Source organism: Chaetodon auriga, chromosome 6 (assembly GCF_051107435.1).
Source record: "Chaetodon auriga isolate fChaAug3 chromosome 6, fChaAug3.hap1, whole genome shotgun sequence".
NCBI lineage: Eukaryota > Metazoa > Chordata > Actinopteri > Chaetodontiformes > Chaetodontidae > Chaetodon > Chaetodon auriga.
The window spans coordinates 14,444,313-14,471,739 of NC_135079.1; the positions used below are offsets into that span (position 1 = coordinate 14,444,313).

General features: G+C 41.0%; 1 protein-coding gene across 1 annotated transcript; it reads left to right on the forward strand.

Annotated features, from left to right (window-relative positions):
• The first annotated feature begins 997 nt into the window (after window positions 1-997).
• On the forward strand, window positions 998-25,813 carry sema3ab (sema domain, immunoglobulin domain (Ig), short basic domain, secreted, (semaphorin) 3Ab). Its single transcript, XM_076732257.1, has 17 exons — window positions 998-1,794; window positions 9,400-9,560; window positions 10,017-10,079; window positions 13,164-13,283; window positions 14,313-14,403; window positions 15,197-15,316; window positions 16,252-16,394; window positions 18,220-18,334; window positions 18,450-18,519; window positions 18,631-18,775; window positions 18,869-19,088; window positions 19,211-19,302; window positions 19,394-19,435; window positions 20,023-20,180; window positions 21,419-21,486; window positions 22,667-22,812; window positions 23,117-25,813. Exons 1-17 carry the CDS (start codon window positions 1,677-1,679, stop codon window positions 23,654-23,656), a joined length of 2,412 nt encoding a protein of 803 aa, XP_076588372.1. The 5' UTR covers window positions 998-1,676; the 3' UTR covers window positions 23,657-25,813.
• The last annotated feature ends 1,614 nt before the right edge of the window (window positions 25,814-27,427 follow it).

The window sequence follows — 27,427 nt, forward strand, 5'->3', positions numbered from 1 at the left end:
AAACTAGATTGCTGATGTTTTACATTGTGAAGGAGCCAGTTATGTAGCATGCAGTTGGTATATTCTCTTTGCAGTCTCACTGTCTGGCTTATTCACCCAGCAGGGAGAACCCAGATCTAATTTGCAGGGGAATTTTGATATTCTAGATTTGATATTCTGTCCTGATACATTAGATAACAGTAAACCTAAAGCGGTGGACTTTTAGCCACATAACAAACTGACTCCTTCGATATTTAAGAGCATACATTTGAGCACAAGTGAGAACATAAATTATGTATAACTTAATTTATGATACAGTTGGTCTTCTGGGATTATAGATAGCTCCTCATGAAATGGATTCCTTTCAGTATTATGTAAGTCTTAAAAAGTGTTTTCAGCAGCTAATCCTAATACCTGCATAATGCATAAAAATGCATTAAAATTGCCATCTTGTCCACAATGAAGTATGGGGGAAGACAATGAATGTGATCTTAAAAGTAAATCTGAACACAGAAAATGTTGTATGTGGTAATCAATGTAATGGATTGATTTGATTCAAATTCAGTGGGGAAAAGGACTCTTACGTTTCTGTTGAGTGTTCCTCTGTTTGTAAAAGTTGCAAAATCTAATTAAAAAAATAGTGGACTACATTTTAGAGTGTCATCTATTCTCAAAAAGTGAATATATATATATGTATAATTTTAAACTAAGAATGAGTTTCCTCAGAATGCTCTGCTTTCATGTTCTGCTGTGTTTTCTTGTTTTCATACTCTTTCTAACCTCTCACCTTGCCCTAACCTTCTCTACTCCTACTACTTTTCCTTTCACTGATTTCTTTTCTCTCATGCTTTCTCTGCTCTCTCTCACCCTCTCTCCCACCTACAGTGCACTCTCTTCTTTTCTTAATCCTTCCCTCTCTCTCTCTCTCTCTCTCTCTCTCTCTCTCTCTCTTACACTCTGACTGTGCTGTCTGCCTCAGCTGTTCTCAGTTGCACTGTGTGCCTTGTGCTGTGGGGACTGGGCAGAGCTGCGCTGAGTGGGGCTGAACTAGTCCAGAGCAGTGTTAAGTAGAGAGAGAGAGAGAGAGAGAGACAGAGACAGAGAGGGATAGATAGAAAGTAGGAGCGCGAGTGAGTCAGTGCAGATTGTGCTTACAAAGCAGACTGGATTAACAGCTGAAACAAACTGGACCTGTTTTTCTCTCTTTAGCTAAAGGTGGAGACGCAGCGGCAACGTGGATGGCTGCTTAGACAGAGCTTCATGCTGCTTAGGCACAAGGACAGAAAGCTATGGCAGTCGTACCCAGACCCTCTCACTCTTCCCAGCATTTAGTATGGTTAAGATCTCTTATTTGTGCTTAGTTTGGCTAAGTTAACTTTGGACTTACTGGTGTTGGAGGCTCACTTTGCAGTGACATTGACCCATAACCCCAACTCTGCTTCGCAGGTTCTGTGTCCCCTGGAGTTGGACTCTAATTTTGGCTTTTGACCCCTGGAACAGGAAAGGGTTTTTTGATTTGGCAGGGGACGAGACCTGCTGAGAACCAGACTGGACTGACCCGCCAGCATTTATTCATAATCACTGGACAGCAGGAACATTTCTTCTACCAGCATTTCTTCTGCTACACCAGATCTGAGACTGAGAGCACTGGAGGCGTGTATTTGAAGGATCTTGCTGGCATCTATTGCCCCAGGACCATGGGCTCTTTCTGGGGCAGCATTATGCTGCTGTGTGGGGTGGTTCTGCTCAGGACGGAGGGCAGCAGAGCCCAACAGACCAAGAACAATGTCCCCCGACTAAAACTCTCCTATAAAGGTGAGTTGCTTGCGTTTGTATTGTCTGCTATAAATGATAAATCTCTTACTGATTCAGTGCCTTACTATTTTGTCTGAGCTTATGTATGTCCTAGAGCCTTGCCCCCCTGATTTTGTAGATTCCTAAACTACATATGGTGTACTGTTACGGTGAAGTGGGTACTAGTAAAGCAGTGTCTACAGAAGTTGTAGTAGCTGTGATATCTTACATATCCCTGTGAGGCACCTGTAAAAATACAAAGTAAACACAGTTGAAAGAAGCTGATTTTTTACAAGGCTTGTTGAGCTTTATGGCTTATCAGGTGTATGCTCTGGGTGTGTGACGTGTGATGTGCGTGATCATCTGCATGTCTCCAAAGCCAAGTTCCCATTTAACGTTCATTCAGCCATGCAGATAACTCTTCCAAATATAGTATCTGTGTTCTGTTACATTCAGTATAGCTGGAAAAAGCAAAAAAATGTGTTGTTCTCATGGAAACATTGTGGAAGTGTTAAAAAATAGATGGTACTAAACTGGTTCAGCAAAACAATCAGCTGGGACTAATAAATAGGAATTAATAATATATAATTCACCCTCATGCCAAGAAGAGAGCAGTTTAGTGGAATTCAGGAAAGTAACTTCACCTGCCAAATCAGAGGAAGCGCTCATGTCTAAGTGTTTATTAGAGACGTCTGTCTCTGATGCAGTCTCTCTTCCTGTCTCCCTGTCCCCATTTTGATCAACTGCTGTTGTCAGTATTGCAATGAAAAGTGGTGCCAGACATGGACTCCCTGGCAGTTGAGCGTCATTTATCCCCCTCTCCCTTTCTTTTTTATTTTTTCCTGGATGTCATTTTTCCGCTCCGTTTTTTCCTGCATGGTAATTATACTCAGGATGAATGGTGCAGGTCTGTTTCAGCAGATGGCTTTCCCAAAGAGAAATGCTTCTCGCTCAGCACTGGGAGATCCATAATTATACACACAAGCATGCACATACACACATACACACACACACACACACACACACACACACACGTGCACGCACACACACATAAATACATGGCCATCTGTAGATAGCTAATGATAACTGTGAGCATATCAGTCATTTAAAACAACATGCTGTCAGTTTGGTGAAACACGCCCATGCAGTGATATCTCTATTAGGTGTCAGGCCTTCAGGTAGCAGCTTGGCTGCAGTTATTTCAGTTATTTGACTGAAAGCTCTACATTCAATAATTCCATTAGATCTCATTCACATTTAGACTGGTGGGGACAATGTTTGGGATCATCCCTGGCTGAGGACTTCCAGCCAGATGACAGTGGGGAGGTATCATTTCCATGCCTGCAATGTGGTAGAAATATTATTCATACAATACTGTAGAATTTCATCAAACATTATCCACTGTAAGTCCCATTAGGCAAGTGACACGGGATTACTGCATTATGAATCATTTATATCATCATATAAATTATTTATTACCCCTGTGATAGGTGAGGCAGACTCAGATTTACTCATGGAGAGGAAGAAATCAGATGATTCACTGTGGTGAATTGCAGAACAGTACTCGCCTGAGAAGTTGCCCTGTCCTGAGCAAGGAAGGTCTCATCTGTGGCGCATGGGACTGTGAGGTGCAGGAACTCTGACCCCTACAGGTCACTGGGAATACAGGGGAAATCTGTGTGTGTCCAAATGAACGTGTCTGTCTCGGTGCAGGCGTCCACACACTTCCACATGTTTTTGACTCTACTGAAGACTTCACTCCTATGAACACAGTGGGGAGGTGTTTATCTTGAAAGCGTGAACCTGACCAGCAGCCTGCTCCATCACAGTATGATCCTCAGTGAACACCATTAGGGTCTCTCAAGCATTACATATTCACTTTTCTAACCAACCAGCACACACATACACACCCACACTCACATCCCAAACCTCCCTTCTTTGAAATCTTTGAAAGGCGGGGTCGAGGCCAGAAGGGCAGTGGAGTAGGGGGAAAGATAACAATGGTACCCCATGGCTACCTAAACATGAGCTAAGGTCCAACTGTATCAACAACTAAGTGACTGGGTGATGATGATGTAGCGGGAGGCCGTAGAGTTACAGTGCACCACAGCACCATAAATAGTCACATCACATATGTTGTACTTCAACATAAACTGATATGAGATTGATTCACACCCCGGGGGAAATGGATGCACTAGGGAGTAAACAGAAATCCATATGGTTTGCAAGTTTATGAGCCACAAGAAGTGGAACACACGTTGTTTACTGTCCAGGGAAGGCAAGAGAGGGTACTTTAGTTTTATAGGAGGTGGGTGTACAGCCAAAAGTGCTCCTTCACTTCGACCTGTCCACCTCTTTCCTGAGCAGAGCCAAGGGCTTGCGCACAAGCGCACACACATATCCACACAGACGTACGGGCAAATACAGTCACAGCAGCCCAGCTGAATTCTTACTCTTGAATACCAAGTAGAGCCAAGAAAACTGAAACTACAGTCTGAACTTTTTGGTTTTGCTCACAAAATTCCTCTTGTATGTTCAGCTGTTTTTGTTTTTTGTGTTGTGTTTTCATTGCGGTTTGGATTGACTTTTAATCACTGTTGGAGAATGGAGAAGTTCTCTTAAACTCTTTTAATCCATAAGCACGTTAAGAATCTTCGGAGAGGAGTTGGGTTTCTTATGATGTGCACAGTATAAACTCCGGCTGGCCCTGAATGGCCATGGGAAGGTATCCTGTGCACCCTGGAGGCTTTCTCAGGTTTTGAATTGTCGATTCCTCTCCAGCTGCAGGCGTGTTCAGGATCTGTTGAGCAGTGTTCAGTAATTGTTTGACGTCTTTCTGCAGGAGCTCTAAGAGGAATCTTTGTAGTCATTTGACTAAGTCATCATCTCTACTGGTTGCAAAGTAAAATTTTCTGAAGAATAAATTCACTTTTTTTCACTCCGCTGAATACGTCATACTCACATAATCTCCAGTGCATATGGCTATCGGCTGATGAACAGGCATTGTGTGACACACGACTGGACAATATGGTTGAAGCCAATGTCATAAAATCAGTAAGACCATTTCCAAATATCAATACAAATCACAATATGGCAAATGTACGTAAAATCACATTTAAAATGATCAAACTAAAACGCAGCGAACTTTGTTCCATATGACACATTACATCGGACAAAACTCAACAAAAACTGGGCTGTAACTACATTTAATACGGAATTATTAATTCCAACTACAAATGATTTTGTAAAACAATAACAGAGGTGACGATACATGCCTATATTGAATCATTGCCCTGCTGTAAATACACAACTAATTCAACTTGACACTGAACAAATTACTTGACTGATGAAGCTTTGTGCTGTTTTCCCTCAGGCACGGATGAATCAGAGACTGAATACACTTTAAGCGACACACTGCTACGTTGTGTTTTGCCAGTGTGCGATCACACACTCAGTCATGAGAACGGCGAACATCAGTGAAGCTACTGAACCGGGGCCAAACAACAGTGTTCCCACATACAGTGCGGCCACACGTGGGTTATTGTTAAGATGTGTTTCTGCTTTTTCTTAGGAGGCACTTAGATAACACTTCCCGTGCCCTCCAGTCGAGAAAGAGAGAAAGACGTAGAGAATGTAGGCTAAAAGAGTTTATTTTTATCAGTCTCACATGGGACTGTTGATTCTTTGCATCCATTCCATCTGCCCCCTTATTTCACTCTATCGCTTTCTCTCTCACTTTCCATTTTGCTCTCTCTGTCCTTCAATCACAGATTCATTGTTAGAGAATATAGTAGTGGTAAGGCAGAAAGAGGGATTGAAATAGACAGAAAGGCAGTTGGTAAAAGTGTTTTTTTTTTCCAAATAAATGGAGGGGCATGAAAGAGAAAGTAGGCAAAAAAAACAGCTGTTGAAAAGTGACATTTGCTGGATTCTTGACAGGCCTCTTTCAACAGTTAACGGGAAAAGAGAAAATTTGTAAAATATGGCAGGGCAGCAGCTGACACCTGTTACAGCTCACATATTTGCCTATTCACCTGTCTTTATGTCTCCGACTCTCTGCCTGCCTGTTTGTTTGTCTGCCTGAAAGTGTCTGTGCCTCTTTTAATACATGTTCCATGAGGCACAATATTAAACAATATTATTCCTGTGAATAATTAGTCACAGAGCTTGCAGTGTGTCAACACTGCTCGGATGAAAACTTGTTTTTTTGGTTTGAAGTTCCAGGTTCAACAGGAGAAAAATGTTGCTTTATCCATACGCAAGGTGTCAGCCCATTGTATATTTAACCAGAGGGGACACCAGTTCAGACATGTATCGGCTGTTAGCCCTGGCGTAGCTTGGAAACATCCTGTTTCTAACACACATCACATGATGCTCCATAAACATACGCACAGATCCACACACACAATACCCATAGAGTATCTATCTCTGGATGAATAGCTTTTAATAACTTAGCAGTAGTCTCTGTTGAATGGTCTGTTGCCATGGACACTACTCCCATAGACAGTTTCCACAAACCAGAAGATGTGTGTATGTGTGTGTGGTGGGTGGATGTGGTGATGGTGGGATGTGGTTTGAGGAGAAGTGAAGTGCAGTCATTGTGTCTGTGCAGTTATCCTCCTTGACACATTGCTGTTTATCAAACAAGCGTGTCATGCTGCGGGCAATTACTTCTTTCCTTTAGATAAACAGATCATATACAAATTAGACAGACACACTGTTTGTGTTGTTGCTGCTTTATGTTAAAGACCAGGAGGGCTCTTTCCATTTTGCTTTTCCAGGTGACTCACCAATGTGCAATTTTTGTGTGTGTATAATTACCTTGCTGGGTGTCAGGTAGTAGGAAAGAATTTGCTACAACATGCAAAAATGTAAGTATTTCCGAGTTCTGTGCAACAAAAGTAAAAATATTATTTGTGGAGGATGGCTGTGCTCTGTCTTCTTCTTTCCCTCCCACACACAAATGCAGCCTTTGTGCAGGTGAAAGAGGGTCAGGGGTAGCAGGTGGGTGTTATTGTGCTGTCAGTGAAGGGCTTACAGTGGATCCACTAATGATTGATCACCAAGGCTACAGAGGAACATAAATCTAGGACACATCTTTGGATTGGGCTGAGCAATACTGTTACTGCAACTTTTTATGACCTTGAGCTTCTTTCCATTCTGAAGACAGTGGCTGTGTTATGTGCAGCCCAACAATCCCTTTAAAAAATAAAAGTACTAATATACCAACATTGTGTCAAATCAAGCAGTAGTTACAGACACATAGAGACACTTCACACAAGCTGATATTGTAAATATCTGCAGGCTCTGAGGGAATAGTAATTAAAATCGTGTTAGGTATTCATAAAACTGCTTTGGCTTGAGTTGCGATTGTATGTCTTACCAGCTTTTCGGTTTGGAACCAGTCCCATTATTTATGTGTCTGAGTGGTTACAGACTAGATCTGTTCAAGAACACTTTCAAATCCTCATGGACTTAGTAAGGCAGGTTTAGATGTCAACTTCTCAGAAGACTTTGGAGAGGAGAGCCTGTCACACTGTGCCATTTAGGTGACTAAATCTCTGCCCGTCAGTGCTGAGGCACATGAAACCAGCTAAATCGCCTTGGTAATGGCAATAAAGACAGGATGTCAACCCATTGTACATTACCATCCTGTGTGTACAGTTAGTGTGCATGTGTCCATGTCCATTTACATCAATGCATTTATGTGAAAAAAAATAAGGTTTGTGTTTGACTGAATGTCAGAGCCAAAATGTTACACGAAGACAAGAAAGTTTGTAACCAGAGCCCAGAGGTTCTCTGTTTTTTTCCTTTCTCTTCCACAGCTGTGTCTTCTCACCTTTTAACATTTTTCCTTTTTCAAATCCAGCTTAGTTTTCTTCCCATTTATCACTTCTTTCTATTTTTCACTTCCTGTTAATGGCTATTGTTACCAGCTTACAGGCTCCATAAAGTGAATACTTTTAAACTCAGCTCTCCAAAGCCTAAAGTCCAAAGTGAATTACATTATAATACAAAATGTTGATTTGATATGTGTTTCATTGTATTTGTATGTATTTCCATAGTATGTTTTCTTTTATTATATCCACCAGTGATTTTTCCTTTTATTTTGATGATAAAAGGTGAATGGTTGATAGTGAGTCTACAATTATTTCTCATGTTGCTTTTTCTCTGCAGTCTCCTGTCATTACACAAGACAAAATTGGCCCACAAATGGATCTGAAATTAATTAAAAAAACATTTTTCATGCTCACATTACAGCTGCCAAAGTTTTGTTGGACAGCTTCATGACCTACGTTTTAACCTGGAAATTATTCAAATTTGCGAGTTTATGAATGAGTAAAAGCATTCAGTGTGATGCCCTCTCTTCTCCAGTTTTCTTTTCTTTTATCCCAGCGTTGCTCCAGCTTGTGTCCTCATTCTCTCGGGTTCTGACACACTTCATCGGGGAGGGGGGGGCATTTTCCTCGCTAAAACATTCATGAACGTTTTTGTTATTTACTCCCTGAGAACGACTGAGAGAGAAAGAGACAGAGAGAGAGAGAGAGCACCAAAGGAACCAGTTTTCCTCTGCTCCATAACTCTCCACCCTTTTGTGTGGGTGGTCAATGGGAGGGGGTCATAGGGTGGTTAGACTTGGCAGGTGAGAACAAAATGTGAGAAGGACAGAGCGTGAATGTGTTTGTGTGTGTGCATATGTTACAAAAAAGTGTGATAATGCCATAGCCATAATGCCACCTTTAGAGGTCGTTACGGTAATGAGATCCTCAAAGTCTGTTTGTGACAAGTTTGGCTTTCCGCTGTGAAAGCAAATGTCGCTTCTTTGCCAGACTTGGCAGACCATTGCATTACACTGCAAAACGTGAGCTGTAGCCCATAGTAACGTGTCCTAATTGCTGATGCGGTTTAGAGTAATCCAGCAGTTTGAACTATGAAATATTAGCAGAGTCATATGACATTACATATTCCTCCCAGTTTTCCACTGTGAGTGTACCAAGTTCTGCTTGGCTGCTCTGGTCAAGGTCACATCCCCATGCAGACAGTTTGATCACTGGCTCCCAGTGCTGGTATTACCTGCCCAGTCCAATTTGGCTTGGCAGTGGTTTTCACTATCTGTCAATTGCCTTGCTTGGCAAAACTCTTAGTCCTGAGATCATTTGTAAAGGGAATGGAAGCTTTTACAACAACAACACAACATCTACAAAAAATAAAAAAAAAACACATGAAAAGCAGCGAGGGAGGCTTTGACACAAGAAAAGAAGCGGGCAAGTCTATTAGGGACGTAGCCAAACATTTTCTAATGTATTCAGTCTACCCTCGTGGCATAAAGCAGTGATCCTCAAACTGTCAGCGTATGTGGAACATTACAACTGAGCAGGCAGACTAGTGAATAGAGAGGTGAACCTGTGGTCACAGAAAATCTAGGTGGTTGGAAATGTTGAAAGCTTTCTAAAAGTAAGGCTGCGTTTTTCAAACAGACTCTGGAAATTTAATAGAATAATTGAAAGACATCTCGACCTGGTGGATTTTTCTTCAACTTTCGTGGTGCCCGCAGTTACTGTGATTTTCACAAAGTGATTATCATATTATGCTGATCATCATTTTTCTTTCCATTTTTCTCTGCAGACATGTTGGAGTCCAACAACCTTGTGACGTTCGAAGGCCTGGCCAACAGTTCGGCTTACCACACCTTCCTGCTGGACGAGGAGAAAGGGAGACTGGTGGTGGGAGCCAAGGACCACATCTTCTCTTTTAACCTCCTCAACGTCAGCAGAGACTATGCACAGGTGAAACCGATGTTGGATTTTCAGTCAGTCTTTCTGGTGGTTGCATCCAGTCGCAGTATCCATTTATCACCAGTGTAAGTCTGTTTGCGTTGCTGACCGACTTAATATCTCCTTGAGTGTGCATCTCCATCCAGAGTGCCAGTCAGGGGCTCAGGTATCTTGGGAACTTTCTTTTCTGTTTCTACAGAAAAGTGCCTCATGAATATTTCAGACCAGGGCTGTCGCACACGATCACACGCTGTGCCAGGCATGTTAGCTGCTCTCTGCACACCTGGATGAATAATGGAGTAAACTGAAACAAAGTGGATAACAAATCGCACTGTGACCTCTACAACCCTCACATACACACATGCGTGCACACAAGCTGTAGTTGTATAGACTCACTCTGTAAAATTGATTTTTGGAGAGAGGGTGATTCTTCTCTAACATGTACAGGAACTGTGTTTCTGTTTGCAGATCCCCTGGCCAGCTTCACCCACCAGAAGAGATGAATGCAAGTGGGCAGGAAAAGATCTCTCGGTAAGAGCTAAAACCATCCATTTTGCAAGTGGGTGTCAGCAGTTTGCCGCTCCACTCCCACAGATGTTTGGAAAATGTCTTAGTTCTCATGTACTATGAAAGATGTGCAACTCTGTAGGTCTCGAAGTAAACCTCACTAGTAGCTGCACTGGGATTAAATGGAATGTGTGCTCCATATATATGTCATTTTAATCCTAGATGATTTTTTTTTTTTATCTTTCAATTTGTTGTTTATACCCGTGTGTTGACATAGACAATCCGTCATATGGACAACACACCACCAAGGTCACCATAGGTCTCATCATAATCTCAGAGCCAAGATTGAGACCATCATTTGACCTTAATCACTTATCAAGCCTCTGGACACTCCACTTAATAGAGTGTGGTCCGGGAAATCACTGTGCTTTCTGCCAGACCCTCTGGTATAACAGTACTGCATGAATAATGACTGCTGTCATATATTCAGGGATCACAGGCATTAGTGTTCCCATCTTATTAAACTGTAATTTTCCATGTTTCTCTCTTTGTGCTCTGACATTTCTGTGTGTTCGTAAGTCCAAATCTTTTCAGGTATTCTCAGACTAACCTCAGGGAGCACATTAAAACTGGACACGGCCTTAATTGGTTTGCTTTAAAACTGATCATTTCAGACAGAATAGTTTGCAGTATTTGAAGTGGAAATACTAGATTAATTTAATTTGAATTAAAGGATTTGGTGTCACCCAATCAGAGTAGATTATTGTGGCTGCCTTTTAGGACTTACACTGCATCAGTTTAACTAGTCAAGTTAAAGTTTTCCCTAAACTACCTAAGACCCACCTTAATGAAGAGCATTCTTCTCATCCTGTGCTCTGTAGTAATATATTTGAGAACAAAACACAAACACCTAATCATCTGGGTAATCTAAAACTGTAATTGTTTTGGATAATTACTTATTAAATTCAATTAGCTCAAGCTAAGACTGGATCTGAAACAAAAGGAAAAAAAAATGCTCCAGGGCTTCTTCAGACTCTTAACCTCATTCAACCCTTGCATGACAAGCCAAGCATCACATCACCCCGTATCTGGCCAAGTGCAGTTTTAAAGCAGCTTGTATGGCGTGGTGAAACTCTGTGTTTACACGCTGAGAGGTTGTCTCTGCTCCCTGTGAGCTGTGTTACGAATTCTGTCTTCAATAGGGCCTAAGGCAATAGGCTGCAATGTGAAATCATGGCAATGCTGTTTGTGCCTCAGTTCACTGCCTGGGCATTGGCCAGAGCGGGGCTAGCTCTCATGCCCTTCTACCCTCCCCTATGGCTGAGTTGAAGCGCCATGAAGTCCTTTGTGTGTTTTCTGTAAACATTGTGGCAGGGATGAATAAGGTGCCCTGAGGGGTGGTCTTTCTGTTATAGAATCGGAGGAGAGTGAGAATTAAAGGGAGGTGGAAAGAGATGGAAGTGAGTCCAGTGATGCTCCCTGATGTACTGTAAGCAAACACTTCTGGAGACGAAGCAGAGGGGAAAGAAAGGGATGGATGAGTGTGAAAGGTGTGAAAGTGCACCCACAAGAGAAAAGGGAAAGCTGCAGTCATTCGATGGCCTCACAAATGTGCACAAAGTGCATGCCAATTATGAAAATCCTTAAGCAAATTGTTGACCAAGCAGCATAAGGGAAAACTGAATAGCTGTTAAGGGTCGACATTTTGTCTGTGCTTCCTGCTGCACATGTAGTTCCATATGTCTAATTCTTTTCCTCATCTGAGCCATATGCAGAACATTTGCTTATTGAATTGTGAGTATGATTTTTTTAAAAGATGTCTACACACTATTAATGATGCTTTAAGGATTTTATTACCAAAGACTCAATAATGTGTATGACATGATGGACAAACCTGTGTGGTTTGAGTCAACTTGTTTCCATCATGCTGGATATTCAGAGGTATGACAGGAATCACAGTGCAAAGAGATCATGGCGATACTTAAATGTTGATTACTGGGATAAACTCGGCCACGCGGGCCATATGAATCCAAGGAAAGACAGCTGCTTAAATGACAACAAAAGCTTATACTAACAGAGGCTGTTTTCTACTGATGACCCAGTAAAGCCAGATAAACTTAGTCATGCATAATTTGTGGTGCTATTCTTTTTTTTTTTTTCTTCATGTTTTTTCTTTCTGAATATATGATGACACATTCAGTTTTATTTGAGGTCAGGTCTGCTCAGGCACGTGCTGCCAGAGCACGAGGAAATGTGCCATATGGCAGTGGAGCAATGCACACAACCCATACAGATGCCTGTTGTGCCACACACACAAAGACACACACAAGGGAATGATTAAATAAACTACATCTGCAATATTTCAAGTGCTAAGTAAGTACGAAGCATTTAAGTCAGCGAGTCCAGAAAACAGTCAGTCAGTCCAAAAGACAAGTATTAAGAGCCCAGCAATATGCAGAATCAAGAAAATCACTTCTGTATTCTCTAGTGACAGAGTGACAGCAAGCTAACGCTGGTCTGCATTACTCGGAACAGGATTATTATGGTTGACTTTTATTGACTTCTTCTTTTGTTATTCTGCAGTCTAATTCCCTCCTGAATGGATTTCACAATCATTCCATGGGAAATTACACAGCTCATGTGCATAAAACCTGTGAAACGCGTGATGAAAGATGTCACAGAGTTCAGAGAGACTCAAGTGTGTCAGGGTGGATATGGGGCAGGGAGTACAGGATGTACATGAAGTGAAAAAAAATACAGAGTCATGGATGAGAATGTCATTAGTCCGGTCATCATATTATTTTCAGAAGTATTACTCAGCACAGCGCTGGGGTTTGTAAGCCATTCTCTGGGGAATTACAGTAGATTACAGTAAGCTTCGCTCTCCCTTATCATCACAGATCTCTCTATTTAAGTATTGGATTTTCCTCTGTGACATGTGCCCTTAGTGAGGTCTGAACTTCCTATTTATCCAGCAGTTTCACCACTTTTTTTATCTAACCCCAATGTCCCAGTGCTATCACAACTACCTTTTGGACAACCATGACCCTACAGAAAACCATAGCTTTAACATCCTCCTTCATTTGTTCTCTGTCTCTGGTCCATCAGAGGGAGTGCTCGAATTTCATCAAGGTGTTGCAGCCCTTCAACCAGACCCATCTGTATGTGTGTGGGACAGGAGCCTTCCACCCTGTGTGCTCTTACCTGGAGGTGGGCAAGAAACCAGAGGTAAAGGGGATATAACATTTTCTTTACTGCCCCCACTTGTTGCTAAGAAAAAAAAAAAAAAAAAGCATGTTTGTGCTAAGAAATAAAAGCTGCTCTAAGTTTCATATAGTAGTAAAGTTTAAGTATTTAAAGTTGTGAAGGATCGTGTCTGGTTGGGTGTGAGTGCATTTGCTGTCTAATAAATGATTTGCTAAGTACATAAAAATGGTTACATTCAGCAAAATGAGGTGGAAAATTAAACACAGGGTTTCATAGTCTGTGGGATTTCCAATTCATCACCCTAATATGGAACTGCTGTATGTGTATGTGTGTGTTCACTTGAGTATGAGCAAAGGAAATTGCTCTCTTCTCCTCCAAATGTCACTGAGTCAGACTTATAAATGTGCGTTTCCTATTCATTAGCGGGCTATTTACAGACAATTAGAGGCAGGAAATTTCTCTGAGAAAAGCCATCTACTGCATATAGATCATAACCTACAAATGTGATTTATCGTATGGGTTTTCTGCGAGTGTCAAGGTCACCAAGTCACAGAGAGTGATGAGATTTATTGTGTTCATTCTCAGTGCCTGGAAAAAAGGTTTAAAATTGCAGCAAGTTTCCACAGATTTCTCCTTTTGTTTACTCCATTGTGTGGCAAGGTCACATACTGACTTCTTTATATAACTGTCTAAAGCAAAATCATGCATATTAAGGTACATATTTAAAGTAACTTGCTGACAGCTGCACTTTGCATCTCATTTTGCAGTGATTCACTATGAAACATTTGGAAACGTCATGCTTTGGACTAAATTTTTACACACCTTTTTTGGGGGGTCTTATGAAATGCTCATGTTCATAAAATACTACAGTTTTCTCCCAACTCAGATGTCATGCTGTGCTGATAGCACAATGGGTTCCCCAGAGAGAATATTCATATCCACGCTCTTTTTGCCTGTATAATTTGCATCCTCAGTGCCAGAAAATAAAGTGAATGCCTGCATTTTATAGTTCACTACAACTCCTGTGACTTTCTGTCTCCTAATGTCCAGGACAGCCTGTTCAAACTTGAGCCTCACGTAGAAAATGGCCGAGGGAAAAGTCCCTATGATCCCAAGTTGCTCACTGCCTCCATGCTAATTGGTGAGTTTAAGACCGGATGTACTGTGCTGTTCTGTGTGTTAGAGCTAGGTCATATAAAAACCTGGGAGTCCTGAAAACACCCTTCGCCTTACTCTTTCATTTCAGCAGATATATAGGATGTAAAATAAATGTGAATAACAGTACAGGACACTCCTCTCATTCATTACCAGTGGATCTGCTCTGTAGTTTGTATTTACGCACTGGGAACCCCTCATTGGCAGTACTGTAAACTCTATTTCAATCTGAACTGACATCCTTTAAGTGTTGGGTGTGCATGGCAGATGACACTTAATTGAATTTTCTTTGCAGTGAATCCCCATTTCTGGCAACTAAAGCAGGATTATGCGAGCATGTCTTTTGTCTCTACCCCCAATTATTGCCAGTCACATTGTGTTATATCACACCGTTTAACCTAGCAGATGGCCATTTTCCAGCCCATCACCTCTCATCTTCTCTCCCCTTTCTCTCTCCCCTCTCACCAGCATTATTATGTACTCCCCCTGTCTCACACCTCTGTCCTGTCCCTCCTCATCTGTCCCTCCATCCGTTCATCCTTCCCTTGTGTCCCTTCTCAGCCCTGCCTACTGTGTTAATGTCAATTTCACACTCCTGATGTTCATCACGTCCATCACTGTGTTCTCTCAGGACACCAAGTCTACCTGTCCTGCTAAGCCCCTGTACAATTCCTCAGACTAGCTCAGACTTTGCACCTGCAGCACTGGGGAGAAATCTTCCCAGACTGTTTCTTCATCCAGTGTTGTAACACTAACAAACAAATTCCTCTTACTGTTAGATGGGGAACTGTATGCCGGGACATCAGCTGACTTCATGGGGCGGGACTTTGCCATCTTTCGCACACTCGGGAAGCATCATCCAATCAGGACAGAGCAGCATGACTCCCGATGGCTAAATGGTGAGGAAAAAAAAGAAAATTGTGGCTAAATCTTTGATCATGTTCATGATTCATTTCAAAAATACAATACTTTTTGGCTTCTTGGTTTTTGAAAGCAACTCTTGGCTGGTTTACATCCTATTCTGTTATTCCCCCATTTTTTTTTTATCTGTATGCTACCATCATGTCTTTAAATTAGTAGCTTTAATATAGCTTCCCATTTTTATGCAGATAACACTCAGCTGTACTCATATGCCAAGCACGATGATCTCAGCAAACTAATCTAACTAACTAATCTTAAGGACTGCGGGGACATGGACTACGGACCAGAACATTTTCTCAATTCAAATGAAAATAAAACTGAAGTCCCTTATTATTGGCACTCCATTGATCCTGCAGCAGTCTCTAGGACTTTAATCAAGCTATATTCAATAAGAATTCAATTGTCTCATTTTATTCTTGTCTCCATTTTTCTGCTCATAGCAAAAAATCATATTTTATCTTTTGAAACACTGATACATGCCTTTGTGTCTTCACAACTATTCTCATTCATTATAATCATGTTTCAGCCTAGGAGCTCTATCTTGTCTGCAGGAAATTGCTCAAAATATTGCAATCTGTCTTCTAACAAAGACAAAGTGCAAGGAGCACATTACTCAAGCGTTGGCTTCTCTCCATTGGCTGCCAGTGGAGTTTGGAATTCAATATAAAGCTTTTGTTATTCAGCCAAGCTCACATGATGTAGCCCCTGAGTACATTTACCAGTTGTCACTGTATAGTCTCCTCAAATCTAAGGTTGGCTTTGCAGTACCTACTGGATTTTTCCAGTACTGGGCTTAAAATGACAGAAATTTCTCTCCTGCTAAAGTGCTAAATGAATAAACACTGTGAGACAAAACAGAATTATTGACTCACATGTCTTCCTTTATCTCGATGTGTGTGCCTATGCCTTGCAGATCCCAGGTTTGTGGGTGTTCATCTGATTCCGGAGAGCGATAACCCAGAAGATGACAAAATCTACCTCTTCTTCAAAGAGAACGCTATGGATGGAGAGCATGCTGGGAAGGCCACACACGCTCGCATTGGACAGCTCTGCAAAGTACGCATACTCACATTAGCACACAGCCACATATCCAAGCAAAGGCACACTCACACAAGCTGGCTCCCACAAAGGAAAATTCACACACACACAAAAGGAGAGAGACAAAGACACACGCTCTTTCACACAGACATTATGTGAAATAGCTTCTGTATCTGGAAAAACACTTGACGGGTGTCTGAGTGGCTTTCATAATGGCAGGATTCAGGGGCTGTTATCTGTGATTATTTTTAGCCTGCTGAAGAGTGGGCTTTGTTGTGTGTGGTACAAATGCCCCTAAAGACAGAAACCTGAGAGAAATGTTAAATGTCACCAGAACCTGAGAGGCAAAGACGCTGTCAATGGCACCACTGTTATCTTTGGCTTTGGCACTGATTGGGTCTGCTACACCCTCCAGCTGCAGGGAATGGTAATGTTAAATCGCTGTCCTTGTATCAGCTTTCACGTTCCAAATCCTATTCTTGTTCATTAAGCAGGAATCCACCCAGCTGACTGCAGATCAGTGAGCGATGTCCAGCCCCAGTCTCCCATTTAACTGCATATCGTGCCTCTGTCATAACAGCCTGATTGCCCAGAATGTCAGGAATCTGCTGTGCTCCACACAGGACAAGCCATCCATTATGCAAGATATGCGTTAATTTGGGCCTATGCACATTTGGTTGCATTCTAATTCATAAATCAATACCGAGTGGGATACGTTTTTATGAGCCAGCACTTTGTGCCTCTGTGTTTGCGTGCGATGCTCTCGAAAACAAACACTATACTGTGAGGCACAGACACATAAGGGCGTGTGCTGGAACATACAGTACTTCTTCACACCATCTGAAAATCCGTTATTCACCATGGGAAAAGCATTTTAAAGAGGCAAATATGGATGTACAGTTGATTGACAAGCTTGTTTAGTAATTAGGAGAAAACACATCCCATACGAAAATTTCAACGAAAAGTTTGTCATATAGTCTGCTTAATGTGTTTTCAATAAGCTTTCTGGAGTATATCTTCTAAAATGAGCTGTCAGTGTGTTGTGTGTAAGCTTCACATCTATTTAGTGGAAAGAATCTGTCAGTGCAAGGGCTATTAAAAACAGATGGTAAGTTTCTTCGGGAAATGCATCATCATACAGTATGACCAACAAATGCCACCATTTATCATAGAAGCTCTGTATTATATTTGAGATATTACCTCATGATTTGACCCATTAACAGCCTTACAAGCTGTCTGTTGCAGCTTTGAAAGAAGTTGAAAGCTTGCATATGTTCTAATCCGGACGTCTCTAAATGTTCCTTAATAAACTCAAGTGCAAGTTCAAAGTTTTATGAACGTAATGTTTAAGTTTAATTACCAGTTCTCCTGAATGACCAAGCTTTGAAAGGCTTCTTCCACTTCTTTCCATATCTGCTTTATAATATGAAGGATAAGATTTTAGTATGCTTTAAAAGACATAAGAGGGGGGAAATGACAGCATCTCTGGCATAGGGACGGCAGTTCTCATGCTCTATATCCAAGCAGCAAGAGAATGCCTCACCTCATTCAGCCAAAGGGTAATGAGGCATATATTCAGAGCTCAGCAGCAGAGTATGAAATTAGGCAATAAAAGTCCTCCATTAACATTATATATCTGATGCATTTTCTTTTCCTTTTCACAAAACATAAAGCTGCAAATAAACACAAAAAAATAAAGAAAGCTGTTTAAGAATACTATGATGTATTATTACATGCTAAAGGAAGAGGTGGAAAGTTACTGTGGAAAATAAAACGTTGATTGTTGTAATTTCCAAATAAATGAACCTCCCTGCTGAATGTCTTCATGTGATCTGTCCAACAGAATGACCTGGGAGGTCACAGGAGTCTGGTAAATAAGTGGACCACCTTCTTGAAGGCTCGTCTTATTTGCTCAGTGCCTGGCAGTAATGGAATAGACACACACTTTGATGAACTGCGTGAGTGATTGCTCCAGCGCCATAATAAAACGAGTTTGCACGTTATGTCCTGAAGATGAAATGCAGCCTTTTCAGTGGAGAATATGTCTGTAATATATCGTGTCTTCACTTTCAGAGGATGTTTTTCTCATGAGCACAAAGGATCCCAAGAGCCCTATCATCTATGCAGTATTTACTACTTCCAGGTACTGTGGATGACATCAAAATACTTTTGGTCACAACTGCTGATTGCATGACCCAGATTTTAAAAAAGAACGTGCCCTTTCCTTATAAGGCTTATTATTTCTTCCCATTAGCAACATCTTCAAAGGTTCAGCTGTGTGTATGTACAGCATGACAGACATTAGGAGAGTCTTCCTTGGTCCCTACGCTCATAGAGATGGACCCAATTACCAGTGGGTGCCCTTCCAGGGACGTGTTCCCTACCCACGTCCTGGCACAGTGAGTACAGCGTACTCTGTGTTATGATCTGAGCTTGAAAGTCAATTCTCATTTATGTGCGGTAATGTAAGTGTAATTTTCTTTTCTCTGTAGTGCCCAAGCAAGACATTTGGAGGATTTGATACAACCAAGGACCTTCCTGACGAAGTGGTTACCTTTGCCAGAAGCCACCCAGCCATGTTCAACCCTGTCTACCCCATTAACAATCGGCCAATCATAGTCAAAACAGATGTGGACTACCAGTTCACCCAGATAGTGGTGGATAAAGTAGAAGCAGAAGATGGCCAGTATGATGTCATGTTCATCGGCACAGGTATGCATACTGTATGCTGTAAAAAGCAAATTGTTGAGTAAATTATTAACTGATTGAAATAGATAGGTATATACAAAATAATAAATATTAACTCAAGACATTTTGCATTCATCATGTGCTAGACATGGGGACGATACTGAAAGTGGTGTCCATCCCCAGAGGCTCCTGGCATGACTTGGAGGAAGTCCTATTGGAAGAAATGACTGTTTTCAGAGTAGGTTATTCTCTTTTCACCTATATTACTTGTCCAGGTTAAAGAGTTTTCAAATCAATCTGATCTACTGTGATTTTGTTATTTTTTACAGGAGCCAACAGCCATAACAGCAATGGAGCTTTCAACTAAACAGGTATTGATTGTGCTTTTTATGGCATGCAAAAGGGAACTATTGCAGAACAAAGCACTGTAGTCACAGAGATGTCAAGCTTAGATCAAGATAATTCTGCCTCTTTAGGAGAAACATAAGGAGAAACATATAGAGATATGGATCATAATGAAAAAAGTAACTACTGTTTTTGCATGTGTGCATCTGAAAAACCTGTCTGTTGGAGAGTGAAAGCTTTTCCTGTAGATGGCACACCTTAATGCACAGAACAAAGACGCACTTGTCTGCTTTTAAACACTTTGTGATGAAACACCTTATCACACAAAGATCTCAATTGTTGGCTTTTCAGCGTCAGTTAGCTCATCAACTTAAGTGGCAGGCACAGACAAAACAAGTCAGCTAATTGACAGGTAGGAGGGTGCTGAGCACCTGTAGCAGGATGGTCTGTCCACATTCCTCACTTTTATTGTTGCTTCTCTGAGAAACTTAAGCTAAGCCAAACGTAGGTACATTACTCAAAACACACCACCCATTGAGACTTAAAACCTGAATTGTTGCTCAGAAGATATCTGATATTGAAAATTGAGTCTTTCTCTCTTTTACCTGCACAGCAACAACTGTACCTGGGCTCAGACATTGGTGTGTCCCAGATGCCTTTGCATCGGTGTGAGGTTTATGGGAAAGCCTGTGCTGAATGCTGCCTGGCGAGGGACCCTTACTGTGCATGGGATGGCACCGAGTGCTCCAGATACTTTCCAATGGCTAAGAGGTACTGAATACAAACTCCACATTCATACTCCTGCCATTGTGTTTTACAAGCTGCTCAACACCTTGTACTCAGCAACTCATCAGCGCTTCAAAATATTGACCAGGTACTTTTGAAGTTTGCCTACACTACAATAAAATGCAATATGATACCTTGCATGTTATTGTATTCTATTGCATTGTGCTATTGTGTCAGGCTGAATTTGATTGCATGCTTTGGATAAATCAATACGTTCTTGAACGGAAACACGCTCTAAGCACCACACTTTGGATGTGATGCGTGTTCATCTGGTATATTTGTGCTCTGCATAAGGGCAACCTGCTTTGGATTTAAACATGTTTAACTTTTTGTTTAACATAAATAGAAGTGTTTTTACATAGATATTGAGGACATATGCAGTCAGACAATTCAGGGAGCTAGAGACAGGGCACACTTAAAGTGCAGGCTTTGTATATTTGCCAAAAACCCCTAAAGGTAAAGGCATCGTGTTTCTACGAGAAACCTCGAAATATAACCTGCCTAATTTGTTTACTGTAAATTAAAACCAATGGTAGTGATGTCTGGAGGCTGTCTGGGTGAACCAGGGGTGAGGTGGGTGTCAGAGGTTCGGTGGAAATGTGGTTGTAGTAGTGGACTGATCCGTATGTGTTCATGCATGTGTGCTCTGTGTGCAGCCTCCCACTCACAGCTCCATGGGGCTTATTGATTTGAATGTTAGCTGTACAGTATCCTGTTCTCGCTGTTAGTTGGACTCCAGAGTCCAACATTCAAAAATAAGAAAGCCAGAGGAAACTCTCACCTCGAATTATCAACATACCAGTGCTGGGTTGGAACAATGGGAAGCTGAGGGGGAGAAGTTTTCAGTTTGCTATGGTGTCTCCATAGTTTCTTCAATTGTTGTTTACAGAAAATATCCTCAAGCTTATGTTTGACACCGTACTTGAAACCCCATCTCTTTTGCATCTGCAACCCGGACCAATGACAAGCTGAAATGATTGATTGGGTTTGAATTCCTCTGTCATATTCACCCTATAATTAAAGCTTTACTACGATACTATGGGCTGCCTGCCGTTAGTTTATCTATTTGTGTTGGCCTCCGCTATTGCTGCACATCCAAACCACACTCACATACACACCTACACACACAAACTCCCTGAATACACATATTCTTTCTCTCTCACACACGAAGAAACCAGTGTGTCTGCTGACTCATGAAGGTGTTTATGTTTGTCTTTCTGCAGGAGAACAAGGAGACAGGATATCAGGAATGGAGACCCACTCACACAATGCTCAGATCTGCAACACCATGGTACATAAATGAGACAAATGTGTTTTACAAACTGCATATAATCAAGGCAGTGTGCATTAAACCTTTTTTTTATACATATGCTGGTTTTAGATCCGACATTATTACCCTGACTAATAACATATAATTTGCAAATGATATATTGAAGCAAATAACAATTTGAGCTTGTCAATTTTCCAACTGCATCACACAGAGAGCTTTTGCTTTGAGAATTTATGTCTTATTTGAACGTAAAAATGGTCCCAAAGCTGCTGCTGGCCTTTCCTGAAGCGGATGAATGCGTGTGGTGCTGTGTCTCTGCGTTTTATGTGTTTTTCTGGTGGTGTGAAGATTAGAGTCGGTCCATGTGAAGCTTATAATTAACATGGTCAGGATTCCTCCAAGTCTCCTCTCTGTCGCCAAGCCCTCCACTCTACTGCCCTGTTAGTGGTCTTAGGACTCATACTGCTCTCATTCTCTTGATTATACATTTCTTTCATTTAACTGAAAAGAATAAAAAAAAATTTATTGAATGCTGCTGATTTGAGGAGGAGGAACACACAAAAAATATGGTTACCTGTTGGTACCCACTCAGTAAGCACCAACACTTTTGATTGTACTTTTTAGCTAAATATTCCACATGCCAAACATAGCACTCTATAAAGAAAATAATTAAAGAAAAAAAAAAAAGTTATGGGAAAAAGAGGGAGCAACAACATACTGTAGCAAACTTTACTAGAGTCTGAACTGTTAAATTTACAACAGGATTGAGGAGATGAATAAGAGGAACACTGACCTTACAATGCTAAAGGGCTTGGACTGTATAGCACTGCACGAACTTGACTGCATAAACCACAGATTTTCCAGTTGCTACAATGACTGTTTCTGTGGTGGGATCTGCCTTATCTGCACATGATTGAGTGTGATAAGAAAAGAGATGGGAAAATGGGAGAAAATAATGTAAAATGCAGTAAAACCAAAACCAGGTCCTTAAGTTTTTTACATTTCAGCCAGAGAAAAGCGTTTTATGCAGAAAATCTCAAAAGCTGGCTGTAAAGCTGTCTTTGCCTGTAAAATAAATCAGCTGTCACATTAAGCTGTTACCACAACTTTAATACCTCTGACAAGGTAGAAAAATAATTCGCTTTTACAAACTTGTTTGACTGCTAATGTATTCTTGATTTTTTTTTTTTTTTTAATCTAGATGAACTAAGTGGGCAGACGACTCTCCTGGATAAATCTGTGTACGGTGTGGAAAACAGCAGCACTTTTCTTGAGTGCAGTCCGAAATCCCAGAGAGCCATGACATATTGGCAGTATCAGCACTCTACTGATGACCGCAAACAAGAGGTTGGCACTACCTCAGCATGCTCTTTGTTGGAATAGATTCAGATATAATTGTCTGCAGAGCACATAAATGGATATCTGGAACTTTATAATGAAGATTTCTTTTACGATGATTCAGTATCATGTTTTATGAATATAAAGAGCCATAGTTTATTTATTCAAGTGAAATACATTTTGTGTCATCAAAAAACCATGAGGCATAGCTGATTAGATTTTTGAGAATTGTTGAGTCTCATATCTTTCCACCTCTCTCTCTCTCTCTGTCCTTCACTTTGTCTCTATCGCGTCTGATTTCCTCATTCTCTAGATCAAATCAGAAGAACGTTTCATCCGCACAGACCAGGGCCTCCTGATTCGCACACTTAACAAGAAGGATTCTGGGATCTATCTGTGCCAGGCGGTGGAGCATGGCTTCATGCAGACACTTCTGAAGGTGACCTTAGAGGTCATTGACACCGAGCGCCTGGAGGATCTGCTACATCGTGACGAAGAGGCCGCAGCTGGTGCCCCTGCCCAGGACCGTTCCCCACCTCAAGAAACTCCCAATCAAAAGCTGTGGTACAGAGACTTCCTGTCTTTGGTCAACCACCCGACTCTGAACAGCGTGGACGAGTTCTGTGAGCAGGTTTGGAAAAGGGAGAGGAAGCACCGGAGGCAGAAAGCTCACCTGGTGCAGCAAGTACAAATGCACCAGCAGCACCAGCAGCAGCAGCAGAAGGCTGCGGTGAACCCTCACACCCACATGCATGCTCAAGGGCTGGCAGCCAAGTGGAAACACCTGCAAGAGAGGCAGAAGGGACGCAACCGCAGGACCCATGAACTAGAGAGGGCCCCCCGCAGTGTGTGACCTATAAACCTTGACTTTTAACACCCAAACCTGAATCCACACCCAGTTCTCATTCTGTAACCCTGATTAACTTACCCACCTTTCTCCGTCATACTGAGATACAGACTTCTTCCATAAAGAATGGAAAGAAAAGTTAAACTGGAAAAAGGTAATACTACCCTGATCTGCCAGCTGGTGCATTCTGTGCGTGGGCAGCCATGTTTACAATACGCGAGTACAGAGGACTGCAGGAACCAGGATGTTTTATCACGCCAGACCATTGGAGCATATTATCTCAGCTGGCCTCTGTGGCCTGAACACTGCAGAGGGACAGTGTCAAACAGAACAAGAGCTGCTTACATATACCCACCCTATAGACATGACTGCCTCCATGTTGAGATGGCTGTGTCAAAGGCATTGTCTCATGGCATGCTAGTTAGGTGTCTTTATCAGTGTGAATCTAAAGTAGATACCTAAAAATACCTGATAATATCTTTTCTACTTCACAAATATGAAAGAAGAAGAGGTGGGAGTCTACTAAAAACAGTGTGGAGAGTAAATGGACTTGCAGTGGAATTACAAGCACAAAATAATTGAAGCTCATGGAAAGCACAGGATGGGATATTTGGTCATTTTTGGTATTATAAATGGTTAGATCAGTCAACACGAGGAAGAAAAATGCCCAAGCACTGCAAGAAACTGGGAGCAACAGTCACCATTTGTCAACAAATATAATTATGTAGCTAAAATGTGTAAATACTGTATTCTATTACATCTCCTCATACTAAAGGGAATGACTTACAGTTGTCTTGTTTCTTTATGTTGTTTCCCCAGATAGAAATTTATTTAAGAAAAAGCATTTCAAAAGCAGTTGTAAACAGGGAGATTGTGTGTCTGTGTGTCTACGCCTTACATAAGCTTCCCAAACAAAGTCAGGTTTAATTATTCTATTTTGTTTATCTTTTTTTTTTTTTTTTTTTTTTTTTTAAATCATCAGATTCCTTCCATCATCTCAGTGTACAAAATGCCACACTGAGTTCTTCCATGTTCATTTAATTTGTATACACTTTGTTTCCACTACATGTGTATTTATTGATATATCGTTGTGTACATTGTGAAGATATTTTTCAATGTGCAGTCTTATTTTTCTTGCATTTTTTTCATTTGGTTTGACTAATTCAAATTACATCACAGAGCTTTTAACATGACTGTATTATCACAAATACTGTAGTAAGACTGGAGGTTACTTAATAATATTGCTCAATATTACATGCATCACATATCAAATGCACTGGCCAGGTGACCAGGTATCCATACTGTACATTTTTTCCACACTTATTGCCTCATATCATATTCTCCACAGGCAGTGCGGTGTAAAAACTTCATTTCAATGCATGTAACATAAAAAAAAAATCCTCTTTTTTCTGATTATAACAATCATTTATTGTACAATGCACACACACAAACACAAACCTGGAATGTAGCTGTGAACATTATGTAAATATAAATATTATGGTCTATGTTTGACAGATATGACACTGTGTACTAGTGCATGTGAATACTATCGTAGTGTTCCTGTTTTGCTATAGCAATGATATACTGGTGTTGTCACCGTTATTCTGTTGTTTGCTTATACAGTACACAATATTAACTATTTCAAAGATGTATATACTATTTCTGTTAGGACTCTAAACTGTATAATTGATAATTCCTGAAGTAGGTATTAATAAAAAGATGAACAAGATCTAAACATGATCTCACTGCGGATTTAAATGTCCACAGACCAGTTAACAACAATGAACAACAACATTGAACAATGTCAGTTGAGCATTGCAACACATCAGTATGTCAGATGACCTTGTCTGGTGAGTGTTTGCAAACCTCGTCTGCATTTGGAAGCCATGACGGAGGATGATGGGAAACAGCTGGAGCCGGCCAGCTAGAGAAAGCGATTTTAGGCAAGATGAGTGGAACAGTGGAGTTGTGGAACTTTCAGTAGAGATGGGGCACAAGATACGATCATCACTATACAGAGAAAGGGGCGCCTCACTGCATCTGTCATGGACATACAATGAAAGTGAGGAAATGAAGTGCTGCTGCTGCTGCTGCTTTTTGGCATCATGATGGTGATGGTGGTGATGTATTCTACTGATCTAATAAATGTCTCTTCATAAAGTGCTGGTTTCATTAAATCTATTTTTAATGTGGCCATGTCCTGCTGCTATCATGATATGTTGTTCGTGAAAAGAAAGGTTTCCTGTCGCGTAGATGATCAGATTAGATTTTGGAGTACCTTGCTGCATATATCTCCATAATAATGAGAAAAAGTTTGAGAAACTTGTATGACTTACCCTTAATATTGGGATTTATTATATTATGCTGTACTTGTCTGTAATGTCCTGACAAGTACTGTATACTGACATAGAAAAATGGGCTAATTAATGTTTTAATTAGCTGAATTAACATAACCGATAATATATTAAAATCAAACTAGTTAAAGAAGACTATTAGTGAGCTCAAGTGCCTCTTATAGTGTGTATTGAAAAGTGAAGCTGTGTAATATGATGCGCCTCAGGCAGTAGTGGAATTACTGTAAGTTGTTATTAAGACCTTGATGTGTGATGTGATGTGAATAATACATGAGATCCCCTACAGTTTCTCACTGAAACCCAGCTGCTGTATTTGCATATCAACAGGAGTTGGTGGCTGAAGATCCAGTATAACTTTGGCTTTCCAATCAAATATCAGTTCTCAGGGGTTTGAAAATACTAAATTTCAATTGGCCCTGCAACAAAATCTAAACTGTGTTTTACTACTGCCCTCTGGTGGTTGTCATAGAAAAACACAGAATCCCATACAGTACATTGGGAAAAAATTATTTCACATTTTCCATCTGTTTGTAAAGACTATAGCCATTGCTGTTGGTGCTTGGTATAGATATGGTAGCCCTGAAGCTGCAGTTGGAAACACAATAGACTCATAATAGAGCATCTGTTGACACCTTCGGTCACCTTTGATCCAAGGTCAAAGGTCAGTCAGCATGTGTCTCGCCTGGATGTTGACCTTCACCTCTGTAGTCAGTTCAACTGCTGCTGTGGGAGCTCAGGAGTTTCAGTCCTAACTGCCTCAAATGCTTCAAAGGGAACATTAGTGAGATGTTCTAGTGTTGATAGTTATAGAACACACACACACACGCATACCAACACACACATACACAAACAATAGTGCCATACATATATATGCGCATGAAGAAATAAATATGGACTATATTAATTTTTAGTGGCTTTCATGACATTTGAAATGAGCTGCTGTTGTTATTTAGATGCACCACTATATGTGAGCTGAGTGACTGTATGTGTGGGTATGTGTGTGCATGGCTCAGACATGAGATGCTCTTGACTATGGTCTGTCATTGCTAAACTTTGAAATGACAATATTACCATACCATACATACATGAACATTTTATGAGATTTTGCCATTGATATTTAGCCCTATAAACTGCAAATGCAGAGAGTACTTGAGCAGACACAGAGAGGCGTGATTGGATGGAAAACTGAACCATACAGTACATACTTGGGCTGTGTCATCATAGGGTCTAAGCAAAGTAAAGCTTTTCAGAGCTTTTGCTCATCTGCCTGCATACACAAAGGTCCTCAACAGGATTGCTCTTTGGCAGCGCACTCACACCTGCAACACAGAGCATGGCTGCCCTCTGGTGGCTGAGGGGATCTCTTTCAATACAGTTGAGCTTTACCATCCCACTTTGCCTTATGGAAAATTGCAGCTCCCCC